The 19301-nt window shown below is 39.8% G+C and overlaps 1 protein-coding gene across 2 annotated transcripts in view; it reads right to left on the reverse strand.

Moving 5' to 3' along the window:
- Nucleotides 1-793: 793 nt before the first annotated feature.
- The window catches only part of babam2 (BRISC and BRCA1 A complex member 2), a 78996-nt gene continuing 60488 nt past the window's right edge, over nucleotides 794-19301 (reverse strand). For both annotated transcript variants that reach the window (XM_062396818.1, XM_062396819.1), the window contains exons 8-12: nucleotides 11891-11990; nucleotides 4870-4940; nucleotides 4218-4300; nucleotides 3942-4095; nucleotides 794-1541 (exon numbers count right to left, since the gene is read on the reverse strand). In XM_062396818.1, the coding sequence (XP_062252802.1) occupies nucleotides 1478-1541; nucleotides 3942-4095; nucleotides 4218-4300; nucleotides 4870-4940; nucleotides 11891-11990 (472 nt within the window). In that variant the 3' untranslated portion in view covers nucleotides 794-1477. The remainder of the gene's footprint in view (nucleotides 1542-3941; nucleotides 4096-4217; nucleotides 4301-4869; nucleotides 4941-11890; nucleotides 11991-19301) is intronic.

The following is a 19301-nucleotide window of genomic DNA, read 5'->3' on the forward strand; positions in this document are numbered from 1 at the left end:
TGCCATTCAATCTGTGGACCCCAGAGAATAAAGCCTCAGTACTTTGGTGATCACTTGACTTTTCATCATGTGCCACCAGTTGGTCAAATCTTTCACTCATCCACCTGAAATATCTTTATCTTCAAGACAAACATTCATGGTTCCCAGGTGATGAATCCTAATGATGTTAGTCATTGTCATAGACTGTATATAAACATGGATGACATGACAGCTCCTCAAAGAGCCGCCAAAGCGTCCTAATCACTCTTTAGTGACTCAGTGCATTATAGATGATAAACCCTGCCTCCTCCATGTTCAGGGATGGGACATGGACCAAACTAAAAGTTGAAGTACACGTAAACAATTCTGGTATATGTGAGTTCAGGTCTCACTGTTGTTTGTTTTCTGGTAAGTTTGGTTTAAGCTAGTTATTGGATGCTATAAAAATGGCCAGATTGACGGATGAAACTGACTCACGATTGAACAATGGTTTGCTCTCATTCCTCAGTCACTACTGCACAGACTTTGGGTATTACGTATTCGGCCCAAGATGGCAGCGTTCATATCCGGTATAATTTGGCTTAATTTCCAAATAGCGGGAGACCTCTTTATATAAAGTCCTTGAATTTTTTCTTTCGTTTTTTCTGTTTATTCCTGAAGATTTTTAATAGATTTTTATATTTTAATCCCCACATGTATGGAATGCCATGACATTTCATACATTTTTTAAACACACTTATTAAACACACTTTCACATTGCGATTACCTGATGAAGCAGTGACCAAAACAAAACAAAACAATAGCAGACAAACTGTCAGAGGAGACAAACGTCTTTACTGGATAGACATTTTGACAAAACACATGAATTTACAGTATTGGCTACATCTCAGACTAGATTAGATTAAACGCACATCATTCTAACACAGATCATTTAAACATTTGATGGTGGAGTCAAACGTGAACGAAGAGCAAACAGAGATGTAGCAAACTCACTACAGCTCTTTGTGTAGTTAACAAATTGTTGAACTAATGTATAAACAAACACCTGTTCACACTGCGGCACAACTGTATGGAGTGCTGTGAGTCCAACCCCAGTGGTTTGACAGCTTGATGCCGGGTGTCATTGGCAGTACACAATAAAACAACATGTACAGCTGAGGTGTTCAAAGTAATGGAGAATCTTATTCAAAATCGAGGTCTTTGACTGATCCAGTGTTAGTGATCCACAGTCATCATGACAAAGAGTTTGGTGCTGGGATGACTGCAAAGTGGCTTCTCTCCACAGGTACAATAAAAAGTGAAGGTAGTGACTAAGAGGCAATAACTTCAAGGCCAGAGGATGTGGAATTCACTGTCACTCTCACTGTACTGTTAAGTCTGTGCACGCTCATGTGCAGGTTTACAACTGCATGCACGGACACACACTCACACACACACACACACACTCCCTCCCTCAGGCAACTCTCCAGGCAGGTCATTTAGCTGGAGAGAGAGAGCACTACAGCTTTCCGGTGGCGAAGGCTCCCTCTTGGAACTGCGGGATGAAGCTCTTGAAGTACGCTCTGGGTGGGCGACAAAGAGAGAGAGAGAGAGGGGGGGAGAGGGGATGGAGGTGGGTGAGCAAATGAAAGTGTGACAACAACTGAGTTTCAGCTGCTTCATAACTTCAAACAAAGTCCCCGCGTCAGTCCCGCTTCCGGTGTGTATCAGAGTGCAGATGAAACTCAGAATGTCTTGTACTTGTTTAACTACAAATGTACATGAGATGCTTTGTGTAAGTGTCAGTGTTAAACCCTCCAGGGTGAAAACAAGACAAACATACTTTACGTATTGAGGTTTTTGTGTTTGTGCGCTCCAGTCAAAACACTGAAATATACACTGATTTACTGGAGAAGTTCCCAGTTAAATCACAATAGCTATGTTCGGACACACGCTGAAGTCCAGACATTTTTCCAGAAACTTTCCAGAGGGGCTGTATGTGTGAACGCAAATGCCCGAGTCAGTTGCTCTGAAAATGTTCCATACAGCAGGGAAATCTGAGTGGGTGGGTGTTTTTATGCCATTTCGAACATGCAACTAGGAAAATCTGGAACCATTCAAATATCTCAGGATGAGAAAGAGGTGTCATATACGTAGACGACACAGATAAAGAGGTCACATAGACAACGTGATTCAACAGCGTTTGGCAGTAAAGGCCGACACCAGTGTAATGTGATTTCCGTAGCCTCTACTGCCTACAGGTGCTATCCCCTCGCCAGAATGTGTTTGGATTAGTGCTGTCAAACAATTAAAATATTTAATCGCGATTCATCGGATTTATGTCATAGTTAACTCAAAATTAATCGCGATTAATCGCAAATTTGTATCTATCCTTAATGTCCCTTCATAAATTTTTTCTCCATAATTTTTTGGGGGTTTTAATGCTCTATCAACATGGAAAGTGGATTGGCTTGCTTTATGCAAATGTTTTATTTTATTGAAAAACAACATTGCCAAACAGGGCGGTACAAAATAAAAATATAAAGTGCACATTTCAAGTAAACAAGGACTCAGCCTATAGTGCAGTTAAACCATGGCTTAATATTTTCTTTTTGTCAAGTTTGCTGTGAGCATAGCAGTCAGGCCTCTCAAATAGACAAGCAACAAAATAACAAACAAACAAAATACACAGGCAAGTGTCGGCCTACTTTGAAACAAATCAAACACAGAACTGTGTAGGGCTATTTGAGTCCTCCACATATTTGTGGAAAATGTATGAAATAAGAAGAACCCTATTTTGAAATAAATAAAAACATATAGCTGCAGCCTAGCAGCTTAAAAATATATATTTTAGTTGGCGAAATATTAAAACAAAAAGCGAGAGCAGGTCAGACTGGAGGTGAACACAGATACTGAAGCTCGATAGAAACCAACTGCAGCTTCTGCTCTGATCGAGAAGCTGAGGCGCTGATCTCTGATCAGTTGAGACCAGAGAAACTCTGTGTTTTCACTGTTTTCATAGTTAAGAAGCATAGAGTCACAGAGAGGCTGCTCAACGTGAACGAGCTCTGATCTCACTGTGTCTCCCTAGGCGAGTGCGCGGGGGCAGGGGGCGGGGCTACGGTGCCCCCCTTGGGACTTAGTCAACCATCAACATGCAAAAGCGTGTGTCACACGGCGAAAGCGTGAGAGTTGGCAGCTCTCCGTTAATCTCACGATAAAAAAATTGACGGCGTTAAAATGGGTTTGCGTTAACGCCGTTAATAACGTGTTAAACTGACAGCACTAGTTTGGATGTTTTCCTGTTGCGGTGAACGCGTCTGACCCGAAGTCTTTCCTGCTGCATTCTTCATAAGTGAAAGGAAAACTCTATTTATTAATGTCTGAAAACAGCTCATATTGTTGGAAAACCTTAATTGGTTAGTTCTTAGTTGTTTCTGCTTTAAACAACCTTTACAAAGCCAAACTTGAAGTAAAATCCAGGCACCAACAGACATACTTAATTTAAAGAGTTTCATTGACATTTAAATGTGGTAAAGAGCAGTAGTTAAAGGTAAGATGAGAAAGAAGTATGTGAGTAAAACAGATAATGTGTCGACTTCTAAAGTCACTCGTGCCAGGAAAAAGAACAGCCTGTGCTCCCTCCTCCTCCGACAACGCCTAGCTTTACTCTTGTGGGGTCAGGGCAGTTAATGTGTACTCAGGGTGGAATCAAATCTGTGAATATCAACACAGTTCATCTGCTGCATAGTCCACACAATGAGGTCCTGTGGTGTTATTCTGTATCTAATGCATATTCATTCTAGTAAATGGTGAATGCATGATAAATATGCCTTTTTATAAGTATTTATGAGAAAGAATATTCAATAACTGCAAACGACTTTGTGAGGAACATAGCATTTTATGACCTTCTGTTTGAATCCAAAAATTAAATAGTCCAACTTCCAAAATGCAGGATTTTTATCGTATCAGACTCTACTTACTTTGCCCTCTTGGCCATCTCGTTGCCGTCCCAGCGTGGGCTGTAGGGATACGACTTCTGCACCTGAGAATACAGCTGACCGCTGTTGGTGAAGTGGTAAACGGACTGGAAGGTGAGGGTAGGCTGGTCCCTGGGGAAGTACAGAGGGAGATCCACTACAAAGAGCAGACGGACAGAGAGACAGAAACGTATAGACGGAGAAGGAGAAATCAAGGATTGTTATTTAACTTCATTGATCCAGATCGATCAGAGTCAGTGTGATCGTGACTTCTCCTACCGTGAACTAGGAAGCAAAAGTCTTTCCACATGAGTAGCAGGGTGAGCTTTGTGAATCCCTCGGCATCGTACTCCACTACCCCCCTGCAACACACACATACCAATTTCTCTCATTTGGTCTCATTTAACACCTCTTTTATAAAAAGACATAGGCAGTTACAAACGTGTTGTTAATCTCAGAGCCTATCGATGTCAAATCCGCCTCTAGGAGGAATGGACAATATTTTGGGGCTTCCTGTGTATGCAGCAGACTGTGTAGAGAGTGGGCCAAGACTCTAACGCTCTGTTTGCCGTGCAGTCTGACTAGTTTCTGTCTAAATCACAGAGGTTGAACGTTTCCGCATACAAAACCCAAACAGCCATACTTTTTGTATGTGTTCTAGATCCAGACGACATATTGTCTAATCTCTATGGAAAGCTATCTCCATATGAATGCAGATAAATCAAAAAATACTATTTTCCTCTCCACATGGAGTGTTTACCTGCGGCAAACCGAAGCCTGCTCCAACTAGAAACAGGAACCACAAGGCTTCCTAACCGAAAATATTGTCCCTTTCCAACAGATTCTGTATATTCACATGCAAAATCAGTTTATAGAGCTTATTTGTATGGACTATGTTGGTGGAGAGCGTGGCCTTCAATGGTTCACTCACATTCCGAAGTGGCTGAGGAAGGCAGCGATGTACTCTCGCCTCTTGTGATAGCCTTGGATGACATATTGCACCTATAGAGAGCAAAGAGGAAGTGTTAATGCACCAAATGGAGGAACAGAAACAACACATGAACATGAGCAGAGACTTATATCTAAAACCAACTCCATGTTTAAGTTTGCGAATTTCCAAACAAATCTAAAAGACATTGTATTTCTCGTCAGAGCCATTGTATATTCAAATCAGTGGCACACCCAGATCCAAGTATGCATTAGATATACATGTTTACCAAAGGACTATGCTGCAGTTCACAATGTACCAATGGGTTCACAGAGTGTGTTGAAATACAGGCAAATGTTTATTATGCTGCCAAAACATTATATATTACAGCGTGTCTGCAAATGTGTAACAGATTTTTCTACCACGAACCAGATCCAACAAAAAACATGTGCAAGTTTTACACTAAAACCATACCAGAAGAAAGATGTGAAAGGCAGACACAAAAATGTACAAGATGTTTTGAAAAGCCACAGTAGATGTCAGACAAAAGCTCGGCAGAAATATGACTGGATCATTTATTGCAAATCCATTTATTTGAACTAAATTAGTGGAGTGTGATGATGAATGATCAGGTTTGTTCCAGATAAGCACAATTTCACTCTTCTAGAAATAAACTGAAACTTGAATGGCACTCTGTAGAGCACACAAATGGGCCAAGACCCAACAGTCTCCTCATCAAACCACTTTTAAATTGAATAGATCCTGACTATTTTTGAGTTCTTCCGCGACTCTTTCGCATCCTTCCACTAAATTCCGTGGTAATCTGACCAGTGTTTTTTGCGTCGCCCTGCTTACTAACTAAAACAAATGTACAAAAAAAACCACACAGACTTATATTATAATTTGTCCTGCCACAGTTTCATAACAAACCCAACAAAAACAACACTTCTCATTGTATCATTAGAGATCTTTAAGTTGGTGTTTAGCTCTGTTGCTGCAATGTATAGCTTTGTGCAGCACTATTTGAACACTGTTTGCGGCACAAAAAATCGTCCATAAAATTGTAACAGTCCACGCAGAAAGTCAGGCCTCATAGTTTCAGCTGCAGTTGTGCTCGGCAAGTGGCATGTCGTGCATTTCGCTGTCTCATGTAAGAACGTATCTTTCAAGACAGAGATGTTTATTTCTGTGCACGCACCGAAGTTCCGTGCTAATCCTTCAAGTAGTTTTTATGTTAACCTGCTAGCTAACAAACAGACAAAACAAAAACATAACATACAAACAAACACCATACCATAATGGTCATCACAGCTGCAACCGATTTTTTAAAGAATTTGACAAGTTACTGAAAACATAGGAAAAGAGATTAATAGATAGAATATGGTTTGTATTCATTTCAGTTTTTAATTTCGGTCTTTGTTGCCCTGAACTCAGTCTCTGTCTGTCTCAGCCTGGCACTGTGTGATGCCAGCAGAGATGCTTTCTGACTGAACCTACCCATAATGTAAACAATGCCTTGGCAGGAAGAGAGGATTGACAGAGGTGAACGTTTTAATGGTTGCTTTCACTTTAAAACCAGACGGCTCAGAGTAACAAAAGCAGTATTACATGCAGTCTTTGTGCGGGTTGAATTTAAATGTCACAGAAGTACCAAGTCTTTAGCTTACCACTTGACAGCCAAATAAGCTGGTGTTAAAAGCTCTACCATAGAGTCTGTCAAATGCAATGAGAAAAGATTGTCTGCTCAGGGTACAGTGTTCATTTTACTACATTTCTCTCCATATTTTTGAGTGGAGCCTCAATGCAGCATTTTTTCCTATTTAAAGCGATAGTTCCCAGAAAAATCAAATGCAGTCATTATCTACCCATCACTGTGCCGATGGAGGGATGGGTGAAGTATTTGAGTTCACAAAACATGGTTGGAGTCTCAGGGGTAAACAGTATTGTAGCCGATTCCAATACAATTGAAGCAACTAGTGACCTCTTCTTCAGATGTTATAAAACAACAGAAACAATTGTCTGCAAGCCCTGACTCTAGTATTCGAATAGAAATGGCATTATCTACAGCGTGTTTTTAGCCTTAATTGCTTCCTCGGAGGCGCATTCACGTATGCATGAGCCGACTGGAAACCTGCACACACTCTCGCAAAAGGCCACGCGCAGGGTTTGCGTTCGTGTGGCTACGTCCGCCAGCATTCCCCCGTCCAGTAGTGGACATTTAGGCCTAAAACATGGTGTATTTCCAGTGGAATATGAATGTCTGGGCTTTTGCGCTCCATGCACGTTTAGTAGCCTGCTTAGAAAACAAGAAAAACTGTGTTCGTCTGGATCAACATTTTTGTATTGTCTACACTGATAATAAGACACCAAAACAACGGCTCCTTATCTGTGATGGTATCATAATATTTCCCCACACAGGAATTTCCCGGCTGGACTTATTGCTGTGATGCAATCGAGCATATACAGAGACGACTAATGAGTGTGAATTCAAACAGTTAGATACATATACAGATACAACAGTGCCTGTTGATGTGTGATTAAAGATTATCCAAAGAGGAGAAGCTCAGGGCTCCCTTCACTGCTGAGCATCCCAGGCAGGTGAGAATGCCTTAGGTCAGTCAGTCAGCCATGAAGGTGACTCTATAGACTAGTGATCAAACTGGGGCCATGTCTCTGGAACACATGGCTGATTACTGTACTCAGAAAAAGTAGATATCCAGACTATATGATTGATGAGACCAATATGCAGGAATGTGCAAGCTTCCTCCCACACTCCCAAGACATCAAGGTTGATTTGGAGACTCAAAATTGTTGTGAATGTGAGAGTGAATGTTGGTTTGTTTCTGCAATACACTAGCAAAACCATCTGAGTGTAAAACGCATCTCGCCCAATGTCAACTTGGATTGGCTCCCGCTACCTTCATGGATAATACATGGATGAATAGTTCTAGGGGCCAGTTTTCTCCTCACTCTTCTTATTTGTTTGGAGCATTAAGACCATGGAGGTACAATCCAAGTTTTGGCTGGCACTAAACTTTACAATGACAGATATCATCAGTGGCAGATCCCACTGTTTCCACAGTACCTAATTATTATAAATAGAATAATGGCCAAGATGGAACTTGTGGTTGACTTTGTGCTATCTGCTAGCCAGGATCTGTGGCTTATCTAAGGATTGTACTGTGAGGACACCATTGGCCCTATTTTAAAAAGAACCAAGCTCATTGTCTAAAGCACAAGGTTCTTTTACGTCATGTTCAAATCTGCAGAAAAAAACTTGTTTCTGCACCAGGGGCATGGTTCAAAAAGGATTTGCTTAATCTCTTAATGAACCATAGGTGTGTTTTGGGCGGAACATGAAATAAACGTCATCACCCATTCCCACAGCCAGGTGCAGTGGCACCATGATGGACTGAACACTTGTCTGCAGAGGAAATGGTCATCTGTGTGTGTAACATGTTGTGCACTTGCATATGTAAGCACATTATACTATCATGATAATCTGCCCTTTAAATACCAGAGAAATACTTTGCCAATGACTTCAACCCAGGATCCGATTTTAGTTTGTTAATCACACAATCGCTCTCTGCAGACTCTAGAAAGCAATGCATTAACAATGAGGCCTGACCACACCTAATTTTAAGACCAACTTGCACGCCTTTGAACACCCATGGGTGCGGGTGTTCAAATGCGTGCAAGGACATTTGTTATTTAAACAAAGTGGGACAGGATAAGTACAACTGTGTCAACCTGAAACTACGAAAGACAGTTATGTCATGCTTTGCCATCACTTTACGTTAGTTGTAAGATATGCCCCTATAGTTGGGGGAAATTAAATAGGACCTCTAAAGATATATTAGGCTTCCGCTAAAATAAAGCTTATATCAAGTAAATATTGACACCTGAATCTTAATAAATACAATAATGAATTTGGCAGGAGTCATATTAAAAATGAGGGTTTGATCTGAAATGTTTTTATCAACCAATAACAAAACATGATGATGTTTCCCATGAAAGAGGATTTCATGATACAGTATGATACATAAGCCAGGGTTTCCTATAGTGTATTAGAGGCAGATTACCAAACATTAAGACAGATTTTGTGATGCAACAGGAACCTGGAGGCAAAATGTGCACATCCTTTTACAGTTTGGAATGACTGAAGTGCTTATTAAAACTATTATTTAGTTACAGCCATAATTTGGACAAAGGGTTACATTTTGGAAGGTTAAGGAGTTAAACAGTCTGCAGCAAGAGGTCAACTTCAATGTTATAATGATGACAGTAACTCCATAACGCATAACATAGTACTGTATTGCTGTAACAGATTATTGGTGTAACTGGTATAATAGCAGTTCACTTGAGGACTGGATATATAGACAGCTGCAGGCAGTATTGGGTTACTACATGGTGCTGATTACTCATTAACCATGTTTGAATGACAGTGTGTTGTGAGAGAGGAAAAGTGTATGACATCTCTGCAGAGCTCTTAGCAGTCGCCTCCTGCTGAGATATGCTTTTCATGGGACAGTGGACTCGAAAATTGAGCTTTTCTACAAAGCTACAAGGGCACATATTCAATAAGCTTTTTATTTAGTTACATGGACAGTGTGTGCTCCTGTTTCAAGGGAACTGTGGATCAGTGAACTTTCACACCCATATTGGGAGAGGATTTTCCGCCCCCGCTGTCACTGTGACTCGAAGCCAAGTCCTTCTATTGGCTGCCTGGAGGCTTGATTGATGCAAGACAGGTGATCTTGCTCTGCAGGTATTCCAACCTGCCCACACCCATGACTCCCTCGCCCCATGCATCCGTTTTTTTGTGTTTGTGCATGTGTCAGTGGGGACTGTGATGCAACAATGCTGAAAGTGCTTCCTGCTGTGTGATTAAGAAATCTCTTCTCACTCTGTCACATACGCATTTACACCACCCCCGGCTTTCAGAATATAGAGAGTGGCTGATTTGATATCTCGCTATGAATTCATTTTAAAAATCAATGCTTTTGGGGATCTGATGAGCTTAACACACAGGGTGTACAAAAGGAAACAGTAGAGAAAAATCATGATGGATAAAAGAATAATAGCTTAAAATCATTTTGTTAGAAGAAGTAGGGGAGTGATAACATGCTGACTAATTGTCATTGACAATTATGAATCCTATATCAATAAATCCTGAAATCTCTGTCTGACAGTGGGACAGCTACATGTGGATTAATGACAAGGTTATTAATCCACAAGCTATAGCTATATATCTATAGCTTGTAACAAGGTTACAAGTTATAGCTATTTCCCACATCATGATAGAAACAGGTAAAGGGTCTGGTATCTATCTAATAATTCCTGGAATCTTTGTCTGTCTTACTGTGGAATACACATCTTGAGAAAAGTTCATTCAATCGGCTTCACACTTGGCATGTGTATTGTTAATAGCCTGAGAAAGTGCAGTGTCAAATTTGTTGCGATTTAGACACAGGATACATTCAATATTATTTACATTTGAATCAAGTTGTTGTTGGTCGACAACTGGATCAAAGCTCGGGTCACCAGGTCATTTTTATATTTGGATTCAATTTATCTTACCATATCTGACTGAGGCGGACATTCACAGGTGTCCCAAATCTTCAGCATGGCAGTAATATTCATAAATCCCTCCCTCTTTTTCAATTTATCTTTAAAGTAAAAGCACTACATTCATTTTGTTGCCTCAATGCTTTATATTGTGTTGAATTACAGAGCATTTATTTTGAAAAGCTGTGAACTTGGGTCTGAGGGCGTTGATTGCTGAACAGACCTCTGAAAGAGCCAGCATGCACAAAGAACTTCTGTTTCTTTTTATGAAAAACACTGAATATAAAATCTGGTTGCAGTTTGAGAAAGAAATCTGCAACCAGCATTACCACAGGGCATCAATCAGCCCATTCCAAAAAGGTCAGTTTGTTCTAGTCACTGCAGCATATTAAAAATTTGCAAAGGTGAGTTTACTAAGAGAAAACTGTTGGTAACATTTTAATTTTCTTGCGACTGAGAAAATGTCAGTTATCTGTTTTTGACTGAGGTAATACGACATGCAAGCTAAGAAAGTATGACAAAGAAGTCTGATTGATTGATTATTTGTCTTGTGCAAGTAGATGACATATGTATGTATAACACGCAGAGGAGAGGACTGAAATGCCCACGGGGCCTATTAGCTTCTGAAGCTGATTTCCATGAGTAATTTTTTGAGTGATGCAGATGCCAGGTTCCGCCATCACCCATAACACTCACAGCTGAGGTATGTGGCAGGAGTTCTGTCAAAACAATCATAGCATCTGGAATAAGTGGGAGGAAATAACTGATAAATGGACATTAAAAAAACACTGCACAGCCTGTCCTTGCACAGACTGCATGCATGTTTGCCAGAATGATGTCTCTTATCCTTTACCGTTCTTCATCTTCATTTGATAAATACCTTACACAACATCAGATGTGCGGAAGCTGAATAACGCTCTATGTCTTTTATTGCTCTTACAGCTTCTGTACATCTGCGTATTCTGGCAAAGCTCAGGGTTACTCTTGCTGCTCAAAATTATACTTCATGCTATACAAGTGACACTATTTCTTTTAGTGTGTTTCTGCTTGATAAATATGCGGCAACAACAATTTACAAATAACAGTGTGGGATCCAGGTATGATGCATAACAATGACAGCTTAATGTTGACATGAACAGCCAATCCGTTTTCATATCAATGATTCGATGAGCGATACCGTAAGGAAAGTGCATTTCTAAAAGGCAGCAAACACTTTTTCTATCAATCTCAAATAAAAAGTGCATCTCGCTTTTAGCTGCACTGATACACTTGAGATTCTGATGATTCACAATGCTAAGGCATATTGTATAGCACTGATTGCACTTGCTGAAAGGAGCCAGTGGCCCAATGAAAACCCTAAAGCTAATGGTTAAATGACTTCTTTGAGGTGAAGACAGGGACACAACATACAGAGCATATTTAACAACAGTGTGTGAGCTACAGCGAACACTTTTACCTTGCTGGTGAGTAACTGGCACACCTGAGGGACATAGTCAATTAAGCATCCTCCACTGGGGAATGCTGGGATATGAAGTGCAGAGGAGCCTCCCAGAGCACTGGTTGAATGAAAGAGAGTTAGCAGTTAGTCTTCAAGTACATTGTTATTACTGTTCATTATTTTTCATATTATACTAGTAAAGTCTAAATTAATACAGTTAATATTTTCTCAATAACCTGTGACAATCGGGTAAGAACATGTTTTCAGAGACTTTCTTAAAAAAAAATAAAAAATGTAATCGTTTATATACAAACTTATTTGGACTCTTAGTTCAGTACTTTGTAGAATCTCGTTTGGCATCAATTACAACCTCATGTCTTCTTGGGTAACTCTAAGGCTGCACTTGGATCAGACACCTATACCAAAGCCACTCTGGCGTTGTCTTGGCTATTTGCTTGAGCAGGTTTTCTTTGAGATCCTTTCTCAAGGATTTCTTCAAGGTCTAAGATCCTCTGTCTGGCCACTTGACCATAAAGGCCTTATTTGGTTTAGTGCTGTGTCCTTACAGTGGCTTCTCTAATCTCAGACATCTGAAGCTCTGTTAGAGTGTCGTTGGGTTCTAGGTCAACTCACTGAATAAGGCCCTCTGTTCCAAGTTGCACAGTTTGGACAGACGGCCAAAGGAGGAAGCCTGGCTGCTCCAAACTTCTTCCATTACATAATTATTGAGGCCACTGTGCTCCTGGAAACACTTCGAGCTTCGAAATGCCTTTATACACCTGCCCGATCTTTGCCATGTATCTACTTTTAAAACAGAGCTCTATTTAGAGATCCTTGGACTTAATGTGACCACCTGATTTTATGGAAATGAATTTGAACTATGAACATGAATTTGCTGCTCTGTAGTTAAAAATAACGTTACTTGTGCCTGTGGCATCATCATCCTCCTTCACTCGTTCTTATATTATTTTGACGTCCTGATTCAATCCTGCAGCGCAGCTCCATTAGTGATTAGTGCATGCTTGTTTAATCATGCTGCTGCAGCTCCCCGGTGACTAACCGAGCGAAGAAGTCACTCCCTCAGTTTTTTCTGATCTGGGGCAAAAAACAAAGAGAATACCCTGAGGATGGGTTAAAGGTCTTAGGGAACCGCTTATTGGCTTTTAGTGCTCACTTTAAGACACATAGAAGAGGATTTCTTCCAATGCTTTCTATTTTTATTCCATTCATCATTAGAGCAGGACAGTCTCAGGACACTGAGAGACACTCTTATGTCATTTTAAAAGAAACATTGTTGCGGATGACAGACGTTTACCAAGTTAAGCGTGCATGATGCATGTAAATAGCACACATCCTGTACGATCTCTCCAAATGTCAAAGATCACATATGTTAAGATGCAGCCCCTGAGGCTTGTTCTTCACTTGATCAGAAAGTCTATGATGTGCAAATGGTAATTGTGTACTAAAAGGTGGAACATAACAGTGAGTAACAGAACCACAGATCATGATCCCACCAATGGATAACATCATCCATCCACAGATGTGTGGAGTACGTGAAAATAGTTTCCACAATTTGTCATTCTGATCAGCAGCAGCTAACAGAGACATCTAGAGAATTTCACAATGCTCCGACTCCCAAAGAAACGTTGTGGGAGTTGTGAGCTGGAAGGTGGAGCACCTCAGGATTTTCAACATCTTACCGTCATAACCAAAACCCACAAAGTTTACAGGAAAAATGATGTGTTCACAGGGGTCAGGGAAAGTCCAAAAGCAGGCGGACGAGTCTACATGCACATTCATTCAGAATAAATAACTTATGCTTGCCTTGTGTAGGAAAGAGCTGATCTAATCTAGTTTTGTGATGGTGTAAATTTAAATTTGGCTAAAGATAAGAATCACCTCCATCCTCAAAGATTGAAATATGAGAAGCTGTTCTCATTGTCAAAATGATTATTTTATCAAAACCGCCAGAGCCACCATATACATAAGGCTTTTCACACAATTAGCATTATCCTGTGCTTTTTGCCGTGTGCCGATAAATGGTCGATTGAAAAATAGCTCACAGCGATGAGGAGAGAAGCCTTTGAAAAATGAAAATCTAAATGATGCCCATCTATCCTCCCACAGATCTAAGAATAGCTCCTAATCATTCAGATGGAAATGCGGACAGAGGCACAAAATAGTTGGTGGAGTGTTTGTCAGTCATTTGTGTCAATTGAACAAATGTGGTGCACTTTTGTATTTCAGCGGTTTGGCCTCTGAAGTACTCATTTGAAGGAGGACTGATAAGGCACTGAGTTCATTTCCAGCAAGCAAAGGGTCTTTCAACATGTTAAAATTATATGACAGGGGTTACCAACTGGCTTAGCCTTAAGGTCAAACGTTTCCCTTCAGGTCACGATCATCACACCACTGTCAGTTGATTCAAACCCATGACTGAAAACAGTGTTATGCAATAAGCTACACTTAATTTTATTTTAGACAAGATGAAAACTAAAGGCAGCTAATTTACCTAAATTAAATTAGATAATAATACAATAATTGGAATAATGTGGTTTGGCCCCATCAGGTCCCTCTTACCTGGGGCTCCCTTAAAATGATCTGGGGCACATAGACAGTATTTTAAAGTTTAAGTGGGTCAGGTTCTGGAAACACTTTGTCATAAAGTCTTCATGATGCAACCAATATCATCTTTTGTTAGAGCCTCTCTGCCCAGTTAATGTTTTCGCCTTTCAAACTCCATACCCCCGGTTTGTAGCGCGGCCTTTTTGTGTTTTAAATTTGTAGTCAAGTTCAAACTGTTATTATCCTGATTAAATATTTTCTTGGACTCGGCACAGCTGCTTCTGGGCTAGAGAAGGCATTATAAAGCTGTTTATAAAGGCTCAGTGGTACTACCCACAACTACAACACTGACCTTTGTAAATGTGTCCCTCTTTAAAGAAACAGTGGGTGCTCATCTTAAGAAAAGGTCCACCATAGATATGATAGAAGCACGATATCTGAGTGCACTTTTTGAATAGGGTCCACTTTTAGATACAAACACAGTATAAACTTGAATTTTTGCACAGTTTGTTGAGTAATGGGTGATTTGCCATTTGGAAATAATGCCAGAAGTGTTTCTGAGAATTTATTGTACAGTGTTATGCGACTCCAGTATGAGTATTATACTGCTTTAAATTGAGCTTTCTGTGGGAGGGCTCAGAATGGAGACATAATGGTGTTTTACTTTCAAAGTGGCACCCTGAAGAGTCCCCCGCTTATGTCTCCACTGGTGACACCACTCTAAACACTGCCCACACACACACTTCAGTCATCAACCCCTCTGAGCAATGTAACCTACTGTATGACATATTTACACTAGACTGTATACATGCATACATGTGAACGAACACACACTGTACAGTGACAGGGCTGCCTGTGACTTCATCAAGCACTGAGATTATCCTGCGTGACTCAGGTGGTATGGTGACGAAGCTCAGTTTGTTTGTTTGTGGTTTGGTGTGTGTGTGTGTATGTGTGTGTGTGTATATGACAGTGCAATGACAGCGTGAGAACAGATAAAGGCAGAATTGTAAAGAGGGCAGAAATGATTCATTACCCAAGTGAAAGATAAGGCCAAGTAGAACTGTTTGGAGATTCAAATGTAGTTTCAAAGCAGGAACATTTCCATTTTGATTGCCTCCTTCATTTCCTAAAGCCTGGAGGGTCCTTAGAGGTCCACATATGACTCTGTTTGTTGACTCTGAAGGCTTAATAACATTATATTCCTGGACTGTTAAACTGTAAAGGCTCTCTTGACTTATGTCAATAGGAGTCAGTAACCTTTCTGTTATGATGTGACCACGTTTGCATAACGAAGCAGAGTGTTTCTTTGCTTCTTTACTCATCATCCACTTGGAGAAATCCAGATTAATGAGAACCTTTAGCCACACTCATTGAACACTCTCACTAGAATATTGGAGAAACAGGAAAAAAATGATTCTATTTCACCTATCAAACATCATCGGTTACTGCCGGAATTTATTGGTGGGGTGGGTGCTCATGGCCACGTGAGCTCCATGTACACCCCTGCATGTTGTTGTATAATCTCAATTTCCTGCCTAAAAATGTCATAAAACAGCTTCAGCTGATTCTGAACTCTTAAGCTTGAGTTCTGACCAGGACAGAAAAAGAGGGAACATACAGAGGAAAGTCCATACATTGGTTTCTTCTTTTTTGCTACTTACTTTAAGGCAACTTTTAGTTTTTATGCTCCAAGTCACTGCAACAGTTTGCCCGACGACCTGAGAGATCTTTGAATTGCAAGCTCCAAACCTCTTTGGCCTAGTTTTTGATTACGTAGGGTTTACAGAAAACATTTTATTGCATCTATGTTATAAATTATATTCCATTTGACCTTTCTTGAAATAAAACTATATTGAATATGTTTTATCCAATTTTACTGACCCTTTGCTTCTATTAACTTGACCTTTTTTATTATTATAGGTTTTAAATTGTACTTATTTAATTGTTATTGTCTTACCCATGGCTCATCAGTTACGTGTGAAGCACCTTGATCTACATAAAGCCTGTTTAAAGTTGCTATACAAATTAAGTTGGAGTGATTGATGGAAAAGGTGAATCTGAGGAACTTGCAGTCCCTAAAACTGTTTGTGCGACAGAAGCAACCATTTCTCAAATGAATTGCATTTATATACTAATAATTTATAACAGCTTATACATTTTGTGAGAAATATAAAATATGAATAAATATATATTTCCTCAACAATAAGAAAAAAATATATAAATTAATGTATCTGATAAGTTGTAGCAAATGAATGTGTCAACAAGATTTTCACTTGACTTGACAACATAGTTCATATGTTTTCCTTCTAAAGTCCATGCCTGTTATCAATGCTAACGTCTACCCATAGCAACCAGAGCATGGTGACATTTTTTTTATAGTAATGCCAAGTGATTGGTTGAGTCTGGGATTTTGACATTTGTTAAATATTTAAAAAAAATCTAGGTTAAATTGAGGAATAAGGCTTCTTTCCAAAAAACTGAATCCTTCCCTTTGTGAAACCAATATGATTTTAGGAGCCTAACACAGCCTGCATAATGAAGGCACTTTAGCAGAGCAGATCTTAGTCCTCTATCTGTGATTACACAGGATGCGTTCGGACTCAGTCCTGACTGCAAGTGAGGAATATCAAAGCTATATTTCTAGTTACAAATTTTAAATGGAACAGAATAGATTAAAAGCATAACAAATACAAGCTTCTCTCTGTTTGCATGCAGTCAAACAATATAAATTAACACAATGCAGGAAGCAATTAAGATTTGTACAATATATGGTGAAAAAAGAAAACAAATCACTTTTCCGGTACACCTCAAATATGTCCTCGACCACAATGAAGGACCGATAAAATATTTAACTTCTCAGTGCTACCACATGATAATTCTCTTTTCTTTTTCTTTTTACAGACAGTACACACACATTGACAACTAACATGACAATTAATAAAATATGTTTGTATGATTTCTATCTTGCATGGTAACTTGATTTTTATGTAATCTTTTAACATTTTATCTGAATTTCCAATGACATATTTAAGTCATGTCTCTTTGTGACAGCCTTCTTATTGACAGATTCAGTGGAGATATTTCAAAAATATTCGAAGGGCCTACATATTGAGTAGGGTGTGTTACCAATAACAAAGCCACATCACCAAACTCACTTCATGCAGCCACATAATGCAGAAGTGTTCAAGGTGACAAGGAGGAAGAAGTAGCAGAGTGCTTTGAGATGCTGAGAGTGAGAGATGTGTCTGCGCTGATGTTTTCCACTGCTGAGTGGGTTCATGGGTTAGGGTTGAATTTATGCTATCAGACTGACAATTTCCGACTGTGACAAGATGTTCACAAAACCTTGAAAAATATCTTATCGAAATGCAAAGATTTTCAAAGACTATACAACACTTCTACAGACCCTGGAGAAGGGACACACACAAACTCTACACCCACACAGGCACATGCACACAGATACTCACACACATCAGGGGGCAGGCAAGCATGTGTGCTTAAATGTGTACGCACGCACGCATGCATGCGCACACACACGCACACACACACACACACACACACACACACACAGTCACCTAAAGGCAAATGCAGATACACACACATTAGTGCACTGCAGCCTAAAACTGTCTCTCTGTGTTGATTTTTCTGGGCTCCTAAATCTGGTTTGGGGGCAGAGACGGTGCCCACTCGATTCTTTTATGCAATGCAGCAGGTTTTCTGGGGGAAGGAGAGATGTATCCAGCTCATCTCATGGGCACAGTAAAATCAGGTAAACGAGAAGCAAAAGTGAAAATGAAAGGAGCGATGGGTCTGCTTATAAAACAGTTGGAGAAGGAGAATAAAAACTCACAATGTGGATAGAAATAAAAAAAAAAACTGCAGACGTGGTTCTTAACGATGATTGCGAATGAAACAAAGAAGTTCTGTGAGACTGCTTTGAGCTGCACGAACACAATCGCATCACTTACTCAAATCTATCACTGGTACAAATAAAACCTAAATAAGACATGCTAATGAGTATTTTACTGCTGCGGGTAGATACTTGAAGAAACACGTGTGGCTAAATGCTCCAAAAGAGCAATGCAACATGAAGGATGTATTAAATCGTACGTTTGGGTTCCTTCAAATGAAAATGTAAAAAAAAATTGTGTATAAACAACTATGTGGAAATGGCTGCTCGTAGTGATGAACCCACACTGGTGTTCCTTAATGCGCTCATGACATTTAGGGTCTGCTCAGTATTTTGGTTAGCTTTTTGTGTTTCACAGCTTTAATGTTTTACACTCATCCGTTTTGTTTTTCACCATAGTATCAAACAGTTTTTAGCAGTAAAGCTCCTAAACCCCACCGTCCACTTAAAGCTCAGCAATAAAAGACGGACAAAATTTGTCCGTCTGGTTAAATGAACATTCAGCAGCTGAAGAGATCAAAACAGAGCAACACACATTTAATTGAAACTAAAGATATTGACACAAATGAGACTGCTAATGACTCCTAATTTCCTTACATACGTGACAGTGTCTTACAGTGGTTGCCATACTAGCTTGAAGTGTAATATTCAATCGCAGCTTGTTTCTGTTGAAACAAAGTTCCACGCCCTCTGGAGCACGCCACTTTTTTTTTGAGAATGTGAAACAATGATGTAAAAACAGGGTTGCCTAAAGGTTCCTCTAGACTAAGTTGCCTTGGCAGAAAAAGTTTGATGCTTTGTGTAAGATTGATGTTATTCCACTGGGACAAATATCTTTCATCTGCATCTTCTGAAAACCTTGGCCAAATCTGGTAAATCAGGCAATTACTATCAATCCCCATGTTGCAACTGGTTACGCAGCACAGGGATGCACAAAAGGCACATAAATTC

Source organism: Platichthys flesus, chromosome 10 (genome assembly GCF_949316205.1).
Source record: "Platichthys flesus chromosome 10, fPlaFle2.1, whole genome shotgun sequence".
NCBI classification, from domain to species: Eukaryota; Metazoa; Chordata; class Actinopteri; order Pleuronectiformes; family Pleuronectidae; genus Platichthys; species Platichthys flesus.